This window comes from Bufo bufo, chromosome 1 (assembly GCF_905171765.1).
Source record: "Bufo bufo chromosome 1, aBufBuf1.1, whole genome shotgun sequence".
In the NCBI taxonomy this organism is placed as follows: domain Eukaryota; kingdom Metazoa; phylum Chordata; class Amphibia; order Anura; family Bufonidae; genus Bufo; species Bufo bufo.
The window spans coordinates 667,747,381-667,765,587 of record NC_053389.1 but is presented as its reverse complement, the minus strand read 5'-3'; the positions used below and the strand labels follow the sequence as shown (position 1 = coordinate 667,765,587).

Below are 18,207 nucleotides of genomic sequence, written 5' to 3'. Positions count from 1 at the left end.
GACTAATAAAACTGGTGAACTGGAATTAGTGATGTGTGAGGAGGACTATGATATAGTGGGAATAACGGAAACATGGCTGGATGATAGCTATGACTGGGCAGTTAATGTACAAGGTTACAGTCTGTATAGAAAGGATCGTCAAAACCGGAGAGGGGGAGGGGTCTGCCTTTATGTAAAGTCTTGTCTAAAGCCCACACTCCGTGAAGATATAAGTGAGGGACATGAACATGTGGAGTCACTGTGGGTAGAGATACATGGAGCTAAAAACAACAATAAATTACTAATAGGAGTCTACTATAAACCACCTAATATACCAGAGTCCATAGAAAATCTACTACTAAACGAGATAGACAAGGCGGCAAATAATAATGAGGTGGTTATTATGGGGGACTTCAACTACCCAGTTATAGACTGGGAAACTGAAACCTGTACATCTCATAAAGGAAACAGATTCTTGGCAATAACCAAAGACAATTATCTCTCCCAACTGGTTCAGGACCCGACTAGAGGGACGGCCATACTGGACTTAGTATTAACCAATAGACCTGACAGAACAACAGACGTGCAGGTTGGGGGACACCTGGGAAATAGTGACCATAAAGTAATAACCTTCCAATTATCATTCAAAAGAGCGTTTCTACAGGGAGGAACAAAAATACCAAACTTCAAAAAAGCTAAAGTTAGCCAACTAAGAGAGGCCATAGGCCTAACTAACTGGGACAAAGTCCTCAAAAATAAAAATACAGCCAAAAAATGGGATATCTTTAAAAACATCCTAAAATCTCATTGTGAGAGGTACATACCGTATGGGAATAAAAGGTTAAGGAACAAAAAGAAACCAATGTGGATAAACAGAACTGTAAAGAAAGCAATAAATGACAAAAAAAAAGCATATAAAACACTAAAACAGGAGGGTAGCACGGAAGCACTGAAAAACTATAAGGAAAAAAACAGAACATGTAAAAAACAAATAAAAGCGGCCAAACTAGAGACCGAGAGATTAATTGCCAAAGAGAGTAAAACTAACCCTAAAATGTTCTTCAATTATATAAATGTTAAAATGTATAAATCTGAAGGTGTCGGCCCTTTAAAGAGTAATGAGGGGGAGTCGCAGAGACCGACGAGGAGAAAGCAAAGCTGTTAAATATTTTTTTCTCCAATGTATTCACTGAGGAAAATAAACTGTCAGATGAAATGCTGAATGTTGAAATAAATTCGCCATTAAAAGTGTCCTGTCTGACCCAGGAAGAAGTACAACAGCGACTTAAAAAGATTAAAATAGACAAATCGCCAGGACCGGATGGCATACACCCCCGTATCCTAAGGGAATTAAGTAATGTCATAGCCAGACCCTTATTTCTGATATTTGCGGACTCTGTACTGACAGGGAATGTCCCACAGGATTGGCGCATGGCAAATGTGGTGCCAATATTCAAAAAGGGTCCAAAAACAGAGCCTGGAAACTATAGGCCGGTAAGTTTAACATCTGTTGTGGGTAAACTGTTTGAAGGTTTTCTGAGAGATGCTATGTTAGAGCATCTTAACGGAAATAAGCAAATAACGCCATATCAGCATGGCTTCGTGAGGGATCGGTCATGTCAAACTAATTTAATCAGTTTCTATGAGGAGGTAAGTTCTAGACTTGACAGCGGCGAATCAATGGATGTCGTGTATCTGGACTTCTCCAAAGCATTTGACACTGTACCGCATAAAAGGTTAGTATATAAAATGAGAATGCTCGGACTCGGAGAAAACGTCTGTAAGTAGGTAAGTAACTGGCTCAATGATATAAAACAGAGGGTGGTTATTAACGATACACACTCAGATTGGGTCACTGTCACTAGTGGAGTACCTCAGGGGTCAGTATTGGGCCCTATTCTCTTTAATATATTTATTAATGATCTTGTAGAAGGCTTGCATAGTAAAATATCAATTTTCGCAGGTGACACTAAACTGTGTAAAGTAATTAACACTGAAGAGGACAGTATACTACTACAGAGCGATCTGGATAGATTGGAGACTTGGGCAGATAAGTGTCAGATGAGGTTTAACCCTGACAAATGTAAAGTTATGCACATGGGAAGGAATAATGCAAGTCACCCGTACATACTAAATGGTAAAACACTCGGTAACACTGACATGGAAAAGGATCTAGGAATTTTAATAAACAGCAAACTAAGCTGCAAAAAACAGTGTCAGGCAGCTGCTGCCAAGGCCAATAAGATAATGGGTTGCATCAAAAGGGGCATAGATGCCCGTGATGAGAACATATTCCTACTACTTTACAAATCACTGGTCAGACCACACATGGAGTACTGTGTACAGTTCTGGGCTCCTTTAAACAAGGCAGACATAGCAGAGCTGGAGAGGGTCCAGAGGAGGGCAACTAAAGTAATAACTGGAATGGGGCAACTACAGTACCCTGAAAGATTATCAAAATTAGGGTTATTCACGTTAGAAAAAAGACGACTGAGGGGAGATCTAATTACTATATATAAATATTTCAGGGGTCAGTACAGAGATCTCTCCCATCATCTATTTATCCCCAGGACTGTGACTGTGACGAGGGGACATCCTCTGCGTCTGGAGAAAAGAAGGTTTGTACACAAACATAGAAGAGGATTCTTTACGGTAAGAGCAGTGAGACTATGGAACTCTCTGCCTGAGGAGGTGGTGATGGTGAGTACAATAAAGGAATTCAAGAGGGGCCTGGAAGTATTTCTGGAGTGTAATAATATTACAGGCTATAGCTACTAGAGAGGGGTCGTTGATCCAGGGAGTTATTCTGATTGCCTGATTGGAGTCGGGAAGGAATTTTTATTCCCCTAAAGGGAGGAAAATTGGCTTCTACCTCACAGGGTTTTTTTGCCTTCCTCTGGATCAACTTGCAGGATGACAGGCCGAACTGGATGGACAAATGTCTTTTTTCGGCCTTATGTACTATGTTACTATGTTACTAGGCTTAGGCTACTTTCAGACTGGCGTTTTGGTTTCAGTTTGTGAGATCCGTTCAGGGCTCTCACAAGCGGTTCAAAACGGATCAGTTTTGCCCTAATGCATTCTGAATGGATAAGGATCCGCTCAGAATGAATCAGTTTGCCTCCGTTCCATCTCCAAAACGCTGCTGAGTTTTGGTGTCCGCCTGACGATGCGGAGGCAAACTGATCCGTCCTGACACACAATGTAAGTCAATGGGGACGGATCCATCTTGGCTATGTTACAGATAATACAAACAGATCCGTTCTGACGGGAAGTGTTTGTGCAGATCTATGACGGATCCGCACCAAACCCGAGTGTGAAAGTAGCCTTACTTACTCTTCTGGCATTCCACCCAGCTCGAAAAATCCCATTTCACAGGCCATGTGGCTTCACCACTCATAATACACATCTTACTCCCAGTATATAGACATGTGGTGGTGTTTAACCCACACTCCTGCATGCACTTTTCAGCCCAGGCCATGTGACCAATATCACTGGCCTAGGAAGAGGTGGAGCGCCACGGCCTGTTCAAAAAGATGATCTGTTGGGGTGGCAGGAGTTGGACGCCCACTGATTGCTGAGGATGGGCCATCAATATTGAACTCCTGTCCGCATCCGTAGTTCAGTTCCGCAGCCCCACAAAAAAGAACACGGACGCCGGCCATGCGCGTTCCGCTATGATAAAAATGCCTATTCTTGTCCGTTCCGCATTTTGCGGACCGCACATGGCCGGCACTATGATAGAAATACCTATTCTTGTCCGTTCCGCATTTTGCGGACCGCACATGGCCAGCACTATGATAGAAATGCCTATTCTTGTCCGTGGCTGCGGACAAGAATAGGCATTTCTATCATAGTGCCGGCCATGTGCGGTCCGCAAAATGCGGAACGCGCATGGCTGGCGTCCATGTTTTGCGGATCCACAATTTGTGGGCTGCAAAACACTTGCGGAGATATGAATGGACCCTAACTGTGAATAATGGCACAAGGATACAGAGGGGGAAAGAGCATTTTTAACTCTCTTTAAAGGGGTTGTCTCACAAGTGACATTTATCATGTAGAGAAAGTGAATACAAGCCACTTACTAATGTATTGTGATTATCCTTATTACCTCCTTTGGTGGCTAGACTCAGTCTTCCATCACATTATACATGTCTCGTTTCCATGGTTACGACCAGCATCGGTGGCCGTGCTTGCACACTAAAGAAAAAAGCACTGGCTTCTTTGGTAGCCGGGACCATAGGAACACACATAGGCCAGCACTTTTTCCTATAGTGTGCAAACACGGCCACCAATCCTGGATTGAAGGGTGGTCGTAACCATGGAAACTAGACATTTATAATGTGATGGAAAAATTTGTCTAGCCAGCAAAGGAAGCAATATAGATAATAATAATACATTAGTAAGTGCCTAACTACTTCTAATACTTCTCTACATAATAAATGCCATTTGCTGAAGTGAGACAACCCCTTTAATGCTTGGCTTCCATGGGGAGCTCCAAAATGTACCGTAAACTGTGGATGGTAAACTTAACCTTTAGCACTGTCCCAAACTGGAAATGGGAGAGTGTTGGACATATTAAACTGAACCTGTCATGTAGAACGTGCGGTCTGATCCCGGTTAATAGACCAGGCGGACTCCCTCACATCTCAGGCTGAGTAGTTAAATTTCAGGCAAATATTATGCAATGAAAATACACATTTTGCACATTTACCTCAGTTTCTTATTTTCTGTTTTTCTCAGCACCTCCAACGTAAAAAAGTGGGAAACCGAACTAGAAACCCTGAGAGAAAGTAATGCCCGGCTGTCCTTGGCCCTGCAAGAGTCCATCGCAAGTGTAGAACATTGGAAGCAACAATTTCTAGCATGTAAAGATGAGAATGACCAACTCAGGAACAAGGTAAAGACGGGGCTCACCTGGTAATGGAGACTGGAGGATATGCTGATTAGGCTGATTTATATTTGTGGTGTTGGATGTAAAAAATTTTCTTTAGACTAAAATTTCAGGAAATGAAAGGGTATGTGCACACTTAGCAGTTGAGGTACGGTCCAAAACCTCTTCTGAAAAAAAAAAGGATGACAGTAGGCGGCAGGCGCTTCATCCATGCAGAGCACTGGCTCCAAACACACTCCCGCGAGACTTCAGGACCAGGCAGGAGTATGTTGCTATATCGTAATGCTTCTTAAAGGAAGTACCTGCCACTTAAAGGGAGTTAAACATTTTCTGACCAGCTGTCAGTATTTGTTAAACCAGCATAAAACTCCATAGCACAATGTGGCCTCAGGATAGATCATCGATATCAGATCATGGGGGTCTAAGGGCAGTATTACATTTAGCGATGTGGCTGACGATTGTCAGAAGGAAAACGTTCCTTCCCGGCAATTGCCTGCGCAGTAGCGGAAGAGACCACTGTCAGCGGAGGAGACTGCTAGTTACCAGAGAAGACCGCTGCCGCGGATAAATGATTTTTAAGAGTGCTTAAAAATTTGGACTGCCCGATGAACTAGTGTTTGCTCGTTCATAAGGTAATTGGCGGCACTGCCAGATCATCGCTAACGAGCGTAACTGCAAACTCTCGTTAGTGATGATCTGGCAGACATTCGGCCAGTGTAATACGGCCCCAACTCTCAGCACCCCCACAAATCGGCAGTTTGCAGGGCTGTGGCTCTCATGCCAGTGTAGTGGTGCATGCACAGCCGCTGCTGCAGGATCGGCAGCAGAGCCTCTGCACTTGCACCGCTATTCAGGACAGAGGCGCCAGATAGGGCTGGGTGAGATGTGCGGCCCGGTCATTCAAGTGGCAGGAGGAAGCTTCTTCGGCAGGTAGGGATATACAGTGACGTCTGCACCAGCATCTGATCCTTATCTGACATACTTTTCAACTGTATTCGCGTCCTGAGGAAGCGGATACAGTTGAATGTCGCTCCCAATATGCCCCCCACGTCTTCCCTGGCACCTGAGATGGTGCCAGGAACCTATTCATCTAAATAATAACAGAATGTAAGCAAGGCAGAAGGAATATAATACCGAGGGGATCGAAGACTCGCTTTAAAATATTTGCTGTTTCTCTTAGATTTTTCCACTTTGTATTACAGGTGCAGCTTTATCACAAACACTAGAGCTTTCTTTCCATTTATCTTTTATTCTTGGCTTGCCAAGTGTCCTTATTAAAAGTTTATGATGTCCTAAAGTGTACTATGTGCGTCTTACATTTACATATTATTAATATCCAGCACGTCTCCTAAACTTCCCTCCCGCTTGCTGCAATTTTCTGAAACGTTTCCATGAGCCTATTAAATTAATGGAAAGTGATTGTATAAATATTTCATATAACAGCATGCCTTTCTGTTCCACTAATCAATTTGTTCACGGCTTTAAAATCAAAATCTATTTTACTATTTTCATTCCCACACTGCAATGATAGGTCACATTAGTGCGGTAGGATTGCAGGCTTGAACCCGGCCCTTAGGGTGTTTTGTGCGGCTGAAAGGAAGGAGCCTGCGTACCTGTATTAAGACTTTGTGGGTAATTTATTGGAAGTCAGTTCTGACTTTTATGTCTGCCTAGTCTTTGTTTCAAGACTGCACATTTTAATCCACTATAGGGCTGAAACGATTACTCGATTGAATCGAGTAATTCGACCCAAAAAAATCCTCGTTGGAAATTTTTTGCATCGAAGATTTGGTTGTGTCACGTGACCACAGAGCAGGAGTGAAGCGCTTGCTATTACTCCCGCTCCGTGGTCTCCCGCTGGCCTGCAATACTCACCTTTCCAGCAGGGGGACTCCAGACACTCCATAGCATATCCATGGTCCCGCGCTGCACTGACCTCCTGACGTACGCACGCCGTGACCTGACACGATGTGTGACGTCAGACGCAGAGCACCGCGGAACGATGGAGTGTCAGCGGCACCCCTTCTGGAAAGGTAAGTTGGTGCAAGTAAGGCTACTTTCACACTAGCGTTCAGAGCGGGTCCGTCTGGTGTCTGCTCAGACGGATCCGCTCCTATAATGCAGACGTTTGGATCCGTTCAGAACGGATCCGTCTGCATTATAACTTAGAAAAAATTCTAAGTGTGAAAGTAGCCTGAACGGATCCGTCCAGACTTTACATTGAAAGTCAATGGGGGACGGATCCTTTTGAAGATTGAGCCATATGGTGTCATCTTCAAACGGATCCGCCCCCATTGACTTACATTGTCTGGACGGATCCGCTCGCCTCCGCACGGCCAGGCGGACACCCGAATGCTGCAAGCAGCGTTCAGGTGTCCGCTCGCTGAGCGGAGCAGACGCTGAACGCTGGCAGACTGATGCATTCTGAGCGGATCTGCGTCCACTGAGAATGCATTAGGGCTGGACGGTTGCGTTCGGGGCCGCTTGTGAGCCCCTTCAAACGGAGCTCACGAGCGGACACCTGAACGCAGGTGTGAAAGTAGCCTAAGGCCGGGCGCCTGGAGTGCACAGCGTCATAGCAACCAATGGCGCTGTGCACTCTGAGTGTCAGGAGGAGCAGGGGGGGAGATGATTTCACAAGGGGGGGAGAGCTGCTGTAACAAGGGGGGTAGAGCTGCTGTAACAAGGGGGGGGAGAGCTGCTGTAACAAGGGGGGGGGAGCTGCTGTAACAAGGGGGGGAGAGCTGCTGGCACAAGGGGACGGGGAGAGCTGCTGGCACAAGGGGACGGGGAGAGCTGCTGGCACAAGGGGGGGGAGAGCTGCTGGCACAAGGGAGGGAGCTGCTGGCACAAGGGGGGGAGAGCTGCTGGCACAAGGGGGGGAGAGCTGCTGGCACAAGGGGGGGAGAGCTGCTGGCACAAGGGGGGGAGAGCTGCTGGCACAAGGGGGGACGAGCTGCTGCCTCTGGGGTGGGGGACGAGCTGCTGCCTCTGGGGTGGGGGACGAGCTGCTGCCTCTGGGGTGGGGGACGAGCTGCTGCCTCTGGGGTGGGGGACGAGCTGATGGCTTTGGGGTGGGGGAGAGCTGATGGCTTTGGGGTGGGGGAGAGCTGATGGCTCTGGGGTGGGGGAGAGCTGATGGCTCTGGGGGGGGTTGAGCTGATGGCTCTGGGGCGGGGGAGAGCTGATGGCTCTGGGGCGGGGGAGAGCTGATGGCTCTGGGGTAGGCGAGCGCTGATGGCTCTGGGGTGGGGGAGCGCTGATGGCTCTGGGGTGGGGGAGCGCTGATGGCTCTGGGGTAGGCGAGCGCTGATGGCTCTGGGGTAGGCGAGCGCTGATGGCTCTGGGGTAGGCGAGCGCTGATGGCTCTGGGGTAGGCGAGCGCTGATGGCTCTGGGGTGGGGGAGCGTTGATGGCTCTGGGGTGGGGGAGCGCTGATGGCTCTGGGGTGGGGGAGAGCTGATGGCTCTGGGGTGGGGGAGCACTGATGGCTCTGGGGTGGGGAGCGCTGATGGCTCTGGGGTGGGGGAGAGCTGAAGGCACTGGGGGAGTGGAGCTGATGGCACTGGGGGATAGTGGAGCCGATGGCACTGGGGGGAACTGAAGCACTTGGGCTTATTACACGGGGAAATGAAGGGTGTTGGGGACTGATGGCAGGGGGTCTGATGAGTTTTTATAAGGGAAAACCATCTTAATTATTTTTTTCTTATTAGAATACTCGATTAATCGTAAAAATAATCGATAGAATACTTGATTTCTAAAATAATCGTTTACTGTAGCCCTAATCCACTATTAGACCGCTTTTACACACAGTGTTTTCTTAGTGTTTGATCAGTGATTGTGAGCTAAAACCAGGTGCAGATCTAAAACACAGAACAGATACAAATCTTTCCATTATACCTTATACCTGTGTATGCTCCTCTCCTGGTTTTGGCTCACAATCACTGATTTGAAATCACTGATCAAACACTGACCATACACTGATTGTGTACAAGCGGCCTTAAAGGGGTTCTCCGGTAATTAAGAAAATGAAAATACTTACGGTAAATATTACTTTCTTATAAATATATTCCCAAATACCTTTCATTAGGTATAATGGCTTGTTTTGTCTGGGGAGCAATCATTAGGAGAAATAAAATGGCTGCCGTCCTATTAGTACACACAAAACCTGTCCTAATCGCACAGCAGGTCAAGTTACTTCAGGACACTGAGCTAAAGAGCTGCCTCATCCTCCTTTCAGGGATTATGATCCTGAATACAGCTGTTAAGATCTTCAGCTGAATCTCTGTAGGAATGGAGTTCATAAGGAGACATGAAGTATAGAGAGGACGGACAGAACAGACTGTGGTAATAGAGACCACATACAGGTGAAAGTCGGAAAATTTGAATGTCGTGCAAAGTTCATTTATTTCAGTAATGCAATAGGTGAAGCTAACATATGAGATAGACTCATTACATGCAAAGCGAGATATTTAAAGCCTTTATTTGTTATAATTTGGATGATTATGGCTTATAGCTTATGAAACCCCAAAGTCACAATTTTGAGTTACCCTTTGCTCAGGGGTATGGATGACTAGAGTGTGACACTTTGAGCCTAGAATATTGAACCTTTTCACAAAATTCTAATTTTAAAGAGGACCTTTCACCCATTATGACAATGTGAACTAACTATACAGACATGTAGAGCGGCGCCCGGGGATCTCACTGCACTTACTATTATCCCCGGGCGCCGCTCCGTTCTCCCGTTATGTCCTCCGGTATCTCCGTTCACTAAGTTATGGTAGGCGGAGTCTGCCCTTGTTCTTCTGTAGTGCTGGCCAATCGCATTGCAGAGCTCACAGCCTGGAAGAAAAGAACCTCCCAGGCTGTGAGCTCTGCGCTGCGATTGGCCAGCGCTACAGCAGAACAAGGCCTGACTCCGCCTACCATAACTTAGTGACTGAAATCTCAGCCTACCATAACTTAGTGAGCGAAGATACCGGAGGGCATAACGGGAGAACGGAGCGGCGCCCAGGGATAATAGTAAGTGCAGTGAGATCCCCGGGCGCTGCTCTACATGTCTGTATAGTTAGTTCACATTGTCATAATGGATGAAAGGTCCTCTTTAAGCTGTATTAATGCAATTCCTTTTAAGTTGAATTACTGAAATAAATGGACTTTTGCACAATATTCAAATTTTTGGGAGTTTCACCCGTAGAAGCGCTGCTGCTCATTACTACACACAACCTCCTCTCTCTGTACCTCATGTCTCCTCATGAACTCCATTCCTAAAGAGATTTAGCAGAAGAAGTTATCAGCTGTATTCAGGATCATAATCCCTGACAAGCAGAGCTGAGAGGAGGATGAGGCAGCTCTTTACCTCAGTGTCCTGAAGTAACTTGTCCTTCTGTCAGATTAGGACTGATTTTGTGTGGACTAATAGGACGGCGGCCATTTTATTTCTTTTGATGATTGCTCCCTAGACAAAATGAGCCATTATAACTAATGAAAGCTATTTGGGAATATATTTATAATAAAGTAATATTTAAGTATTTTCATTTTCTTAATTCCTAGAGAACCCCTTTAAAGTGATTGCCTGGCTGTGTGTTTTTAAAAAAATAAAAATTTGCAATGCAGTGCTGGAATTCTTCATCTGACTTTCTCTGTCGCACTCCCATGGATTCCCTTGGACTTTGTGACATTTCGTCCATATGATGTCAAGTAGTAGAGCCTTCCAACGCCTGTAGACTGCAATAAGGGTTTTGTCCATAGTCGTGTGATATCTGTGGCGACCATCAGACAAAGCGGTCATGTGGTGTGACATGATTTGGAAGAAGCATCGTAGAGCCCAAGGGAAGACACAGGAGTGATGGACATCAGAAGCAGGAGCTGCGAGCAAATGTAATTATTACATGTAAGGACATTGAAAACTTAAAATCAAAACAGACAATCCCTTTAAATGTTATGGTTATCAATTAATGAAACAATACCTGAATAACCATTACTTGGATCAGTTGGATATAAAGAAAATAATGATACCAGTTTTCGTCATTCCAAGGCTTTGTGACTGAGATGTTAAAATGACCTTTTAAATGGATTATTTCAACATTAAATGTTTATGTAATATAACTCGGCATGAAGAATAATGAATTTAGTAAATGACTTTGTTACAAAAATTCACCAGTTGCATGTAGAGAGCTGCAGCAGAAAGGACATGCCCTCTGAGAAGGGACCCCCCCACCCCGAGCCACCAGCTTGGAAAAAATCTAGCAGAGCAATGAATGTGGAGATCTCTGGATCCATGTGAGGTACAGGGCTGGTTCTAGCTTTGTTAGAAACAGTTTGTCCTGTGCTATATTATGGTTCAATTCATTGCCAGTAAAAAAAAAAAAACTATTCTACAGAGAATATTTTGCCACCTAAACGTTGTAAATTACATAATCTGAGTTTCAGATGAAGGCCATGATGCATATTCCAGTATGCAGAATACTATTATTGCAGCCTATAGTCATAAACGTTGCATGATGACTTACTGGTAATATTGAATGGGGCTCTTTTGCATGTTACAAAGAAAAGGCAGGGGCTTTTTTTTTTTTTAACTGGTGAATGGTCGAAATCTTAGATCCAAATCATCCAATGCACTTAAAGTGTTATTCCTATCTGGACATTTATGGAATATCCACTTCTCACCAGCATTAAACATACTAGGTGGACATTCTGAGGTGGAATAAAAAGTCCACCAGGGGACACCGTAACAAGTATGTAACAGCAACATCATAACACAAACACATTTTTCAAATGTGTTCAATTTTTTAAATAAAAGTTGTTGTTTTTTTGCATGATCGAAATTTAATGAAATTTTATGTTTAATTGTGGGACAACCCTTTAAGGGTTTCAGGGGGAAAAAAAGAGTGCAATGTCTTCTTTGTTAAAAAAAAAAATGCCTAAAATAAAGTGTACAGAGATTTGAGTATGTAATCATATAGACAGAATGTGTCAGATCTCCTGATGGTGTGCTCTGAACATCAATGCTTCATTGCTCTGAACAAATCTATCCACTGGGTTATGTTTTCAAGATTGGAGAGCTGGAAGCACAATGTGATGAGATAGACAAGGAGCGAGAGAGGAATGAAGAGCTCAGTAAAAGACTGCAAGAGCTGGAAGCTGAAATTCAGGACAAGGAAGCTGTAAGTTGGACTGTAATAAAGCCATCTATGTTTAAGCTTAAAAAAAACTCCTTAAAGAGTCAGCATGGTCAACCCTGTTAGACCAGGTATAATGCCTGGTCGGGTTGATCATGCTGATTAAAATGATAGATTTCTTTTTTCTCCAGGGTGAATAGTTGCAGAGATATATAACATTTTATGACCTATTTCAAGCACGAAGGTGCTGGCCGTAGCACTTGGAGCACCGCTATGATTGACGGGGCCATTTAGCCCTGTGATCTCGCACTAGCACCAAATCAGCTGGGAGATTCAACACTTGCACAGTGGATCAGATGCTGCTTTCTGAGCTTGGGAAGCAGCAGAAGATCCAATGTGCACAGCCACTATGCAGTGGATCTGATGAGCTCAGAAAGCTGTGCTCATCAGATCCATGGCGCAGGCGCATTATGCCTGGTTTAATCGGGTTGATCCTGCTGACAGATGCTCTTTAAGCTCAAATCTCAGGGAAGGCAATTGCAGGGATGGGTATGTCCCAGCTGGATGATCTCTTCCCAAATTAGGGCCATTCCACTGATCAGCGTATTGCTAGCTACAACAATTCCCATTAATCAGTTGATATTGCCAGGGGAAACTCCAGGTCACCATTGGTATCAACAGCAGCAATACATTGGTGCCAAAATCCCAGTAAGCTTGGAAACCCCCCTGATATCTGGAGAATGATTTCCTCTACACGCACACACAGATACTTGAACACATTTTATGTATTGAAATAATCGTTACATTTTCTAACTTTGTGCTTTTTATCTTGTTGACTTGGTCTTACTCCCCAGAGCTGTATTCACTATTCTGCTTTTGTACTGTAATCCTGCACACTTCTAACAGATATTTTTTGCTCACACTGATCCCTTGGTATTATGGTATTTTTTTTTACTGCAAAAATAACCTATTCTGCTATTATTGAAGTAAATACGTTTGAAGGAAACCTGACAGTTCCCCTTCTAATTTAAAAGGATCTGTCATTTTTCATTTGCATGTCTTGGGTCTGTCAAACATAGTCTTAAAGGGGTTGTCTGAATGTTTAATACTGATGACCAGTCCTCTGTATCAGATATGTGGGGGTCCGACTCTTTGGGCAAGATAGCTGTCAGCCGACAGGTATTTCATGTTTATGGCGAGCTTTACTCACGTTCCTGTAATGGAATCCTCTGCGTTGCATTGCATTATGCCAGAGGTTTTCAAAAATCTAATTGCTAATTATGTACAGATGTCCATACTTCCAAGAATGCAAACCATACAGGCAAACCTCTATCCTGCAGCTAGAAGAAGAAAATATGACGCAGCTTAAGTATCTTATGAAAGGGGTCTGAGACCTCTGACTTATAGATGTGTATTACATTGCAATATTCTACATTCCATGTATATGGTGGTACGTGTCATTATGTTGTACACTGTGTTCTGGAATATATGAATTATTAATGTACTGGAGATTCCATAAGAGAACATTGTCAATGACTGTACTCCCAGAAGTCCATGACGGCGAAAGAAAATGCCTAGAACAGCGCGAAAATAATTGTGTGCCTTAGAAGAGCGTCATTTGGCTGATTGTCAAGGCACAATTGGTCCACAGTAGCACTGTAAATGTCCTTTTAGTCACTGCGGATGGAGCATTTGTGTCACTAATATTCTAATACATTTATCTCAGAGGGTCATATGCATGGTCCTGTCCTTTGAGTCTAGTATGCTTGGTCTTGAGGACAAATCACTGAGATGAGTTAAGCGATGACATATTGGATATTATATAGGAACATACTACTACTACTTGATGGGATTTTATTGGAATAGAGCCCTTACAGCCTCAGTACCCAGTATTTGGGGTCACAAGTATTGATAAGCGAATTATTCAAAAATTCGACTTGGCTGCTTTGCCGAATTGTACAAAAAATAAAGAATTGCATTTCTTTGTAAGTAGTGGGTGCAATGACAGGGAGTGGCGATTGCACCACTCCCCGTCACTGTACCCCTCAGATGCCACATTCATAGCTAATCGTGGCATCTGACAGTAATAACAGAGTGTAAAATTAAAAAATAAATCATACTTACATCATCCATTTGCTTCCCACAGGCCGGCCGCCGCCATCTTGATTGAAGATCTGGCACAAAATCTTGCACGGCCCGTGATGACTGTATCACATCGTCTGGCTTGGTGATGGCATACGTCACCGAGAATGGGACTTTGTGCAAGATCTTCAATAAAGATGGTGGCGGCTGGCCTGTTGCGAGCAAATGGATGAGGTACGTTATTTTTTTTGCTTTTTACGTAATTTCTGGGAAAATCGATTCACTTAGCACGAAGCATGAGGAAAAAGCGGCGAATCAAATTTTCCCTGAAATTCGGATCGAAGACCACTTCGTGGACTTGAATTCGCTCAACACTAGTCATAACGTAATTACCGTATATTAGCTAAAGTAAAGAACACACTTTGGTTACATTGCACAGGATTGTCCCAAAAATCACTTCAATGGCAAGAAAGCAACCACACCATAAAAGTCTGATTGGTGGGTCGCCACTAATTGTGAGAACACGCAGGAATCAGTAAGTGTTGATAGATGCTCCAGTGGCCGGACCTACACCAATCACATGTGGTCTTGTATATGAAGTGGCAATGCAGTGGTTGTAATCTGGAAGTCTCTCGGTTTGTTGGTCAGTAGTGTTTAGCTTGTTCTTATTTATACAAATGACACATATGGCATCAACCATATATTGTGTAACTAACTTCTAGTCCATTGCCTATTGTACAGCGAGTGTAAATGTCTAGTTTTATGTTGGCACAAATCATTGGACGCAGTGCAGTGGAACCTCAGTTCCATGTTCTTAGGAAAAGGACCAATTGGTGTATCATTGTCATCCGGTACCGGCACACAACTACTTATAATAATGAAAGTGATTGTGATTCTTATTATCTAAAAGAAGTCATTTACATGCCTAGTATTAACTTACATGTCATTTCAAGAAAGCATGCAAAATGACCAGTATATTTAACATTTGTAGAAAATGCTAATTATTACACTAAGTCATGATTAAAGGGGTTGTCTGGGTTCAGAGCTGAACCCAGACATATCCCCATTTTCACCCCTCTGGCCCCCATGATATGAGCATCGGACTAAGCCCTCACTCTAATAAAATCTGAGACTCTCAGCCAATATATTTTGATCAAAACACAGCTGTGCCCACCTATCCACACCAAGGTGGACTCAGTCAGGCAGGTCCTACTTTAAACCTACCTATGCCATATGGGCATCTACATTCAGGAAAGCAGACCCTGCACATATAGTGTGCATCCAGCAAACAATGCGAGGAGGAGCATGTAAACCTGTGTGTACCACCTTAACCACCTCCCGACTGCCCATTGACTATAAACGTCCTGGGCGATCGGGTTTATCTCAGAATGGATGTTCTGGAATGTCCTTTCAGAGATGGCAGCTGCATGCTAATTGTGCAGCTGCCGAGTGGGGCCTGCTGTCAGTGATGGCAGGGCACCCCAGAGAGAAGGCAGAGACCTTTCCTGTGTGTCCCTTACTTCTAGATCGCTGTATACACAGCGCTCAACGAGCACTGTGTAGACAGCTGAGTAAGCGATCTGCTGATTTCTGTCCCGGTCCAGTGGTCATGTGACCGCCGGGGGAGTGCAGGAACTGTCGGGTCTTCTATAGACCATGATCAGCCCTGCAATGAGGCTGTACAGTGCTGTATTCTGCTGTACAGCCTCTCTGTGTATTTCCCCTGTAACTGGGGCTACTATGTCAGCCCCAGTTCCAGGAGAAATCAATAGTTAAAAAAAATAAAAAATGAAGTTAAATGTCCCCCAGAGGTCTTGTATGACCTTATAGGGGACACAAAGTGTAAAATAGAAGACATTGTGTTTTGAAAAAAAAAAAGTTTGTTTAAAAAATAAATTCACACCTAAATCCGTTATTTAACAAATGTTAAAAATAGAAGAAAAAAAAATAAGAGAGACATATTTGGTATAACCGCAACGACCGGCTCTAAAATAATATCATATGATCTACCCGATCAGGTGAACGCTATAAAAAAATAAATAAACATTGCGCCAAAACAGATTTTTTAGTGAGCGGCTCCCAAAAAACATAATGTTAATCAATCAAAAAGTCGTACGTAGCCCAAAATGGTAGCAATAAAAATGTCACCTCATCCTGCAAAAAATTAGCCCCCACACAAGACCATAGCCAGAAAAATAAAAATAAATATGGCTCTATGAAAATTGCAACACAAAAACATGATTTTTTTTATAAAAATGTTCTTATTGTGTAAAATGTAAAAAAATAAAATAAAATAGACATATTTGGTATTGCCGCATCTGTACCAATTGGCTCTACAAAAATATCACATGATGTACCCCATCAATTGAATGGTGTAAAAAAAAAAAAAAAGTTATGCCAAAACAGCTTTTTTTGTCACCTCACAAAAAACATAATATCAATTAATAAAAAGTCGTATGTATCCCAAAATGGTAGCAATAAAAACATCACCTCATCCCACAAAAACAAGCCCTCACACAAGGCTATAGCCAGGAAATTGAGAAAAATATGGCTTTAAAAAAATGGCAACACAAAAACATAATTTTTTTCGAAGAATGTTTTTATTGTGTAAAATGTAAAAATTAAAATAAAAATTGACATATTTGGTATTGTTGCATCCTTAATGACCGTATCTATAAAAATTTCACTTAGTCTACCCATCAAGTGAATGGTGTAAAAAAAAATAAAAAAAAAGACACCAAACAGCTTTTTTTGTGACTTCCCAAAAAATTAGATAAAAAGCAACCGGAAAGCCAAATGTACCCCAAAATAATGTCAATAAAAACAGCTTGTCCCGCACAAAATAAGTTCTCACGCAGCTCATTCAACAAAAAATAAAAATAAAGTTATCTCTTAAAAACCATGGCAGAAATTCCATTTAGAAAATCCAGATGCCGCTCCTTCCCTTCTGAGCCCTGGCGTATCCCCAAATAACAGTTTACGACCGCAATTAGGGTCTGTATTCAGGAGAAAATGGTTAGCAAATTGTGGGTGGATATTCTCTTGTTATCTTTTGTGAATTTTCTTGTAAAAAAAAATATTTTTTTTCATTTTCACACCCAAATATAAAAAATTCTGTGAAACACCTGTTGCGTGAAGTGCTCGCTATACCCCTTAAAAATTCCTTGGGTGGTGTAGTTTTCAAATTGGGGTCACTTTTTGGGGGTTTTCACTGTGGGGATACCTCAGGGTCTCTTCAAATACGACATGGTGCCCAAAGACCATTCCAGCAAAATTTGCCCACCAAAAACCATATGGTGCTCCTTGCCTTCTGTGCCCTGCTGTGTGCCCATACAGCAGTATACGACCACATATGGGGTGTTTCTGTAAACTGCAGAATCAGGGTCATAAATATTAAGGTTTGTTTTGTTGTTAACCCTTGATGTGTTCCAGGAAAAAAATTATTAAAATGGAAAATCTGCAAAAAAAAGTGAAATTTTGAAATTTCACCTCTATTTTGCTTTAATTCCTATGGAATACCTAAAGGGTTAACAACATTTCTAAAACCAGTTTTGAATAGTTTAAGGGGTGTCGTTTCTAACATGGGGTCATTTATAGGTTAGTTCTATTATGTAAGCCCCACAAAGTGACTTCGGAGCTGAACTGGTCCTTAAAAAATTGCAAAAAGTGCTTCTAAAATTCTAATCCTTCTAACATCCTAAAAAAATAAAATTACATTACCAGAATTATGCCAACATAAACTAGACATGTGGGGAATGTTAATTAATAAATATTTTATGAAGCATCACTATCTGTCTTAACCACTTCCCGACCACCCATTGACTATAAACGTCCTGGGCGATCGGGTTTATCTCTGAATTGACATTCTGGAATGTCCTTTCAGAGATGGCAGCTGCACCGATGAGAGGAGGAGCACGCACAGCTATATATACCACCTAACCAAGGTCGTCTGTGGGATAGGCGGGTTAAAAAGTGCACTCCTCCCTTGGGGGCGTGGCCGGCGGCGCATGGAGCAAGACGCACACTAGCTGAGCTCCGGTGCCATTAAGCCTATACAGCGGCTCAAAGCGTGTCTTAAAGTTTGCCGAGCAAGCTGAACTTCTCCCCAACAGGAGACTAAGTAGGGGGAAC

General features: G+C 43.3%; 1 protein-coding gene across 1 annotated transcript in view; it reads left to right on the top strand.

Annotated features, from left to right (window-relative positions):
• HOMER2 (homer scaffold protein 2) overlaps positions 1 to 18,207 on the top strand; it is a 255,201-nt gene that overhangs the window by 218,398 nt on the left and 18,596 nt on the right. The window contains exons 6-7 of the mRNA XM_040414053.1: positions 4,723 to 4,879; positions 11,929 to 12,039. Of these exons, the coding sequence (XP_040269987.1) occupies positions 4,723 to 4,879; positions 11,929 to 12,039 (268 nt within the window). The remainder of the gene's footprint in view (positions 1 to 4,722; positions 4,880 to 11,928; positions 12,040 to 18,207) is intronic.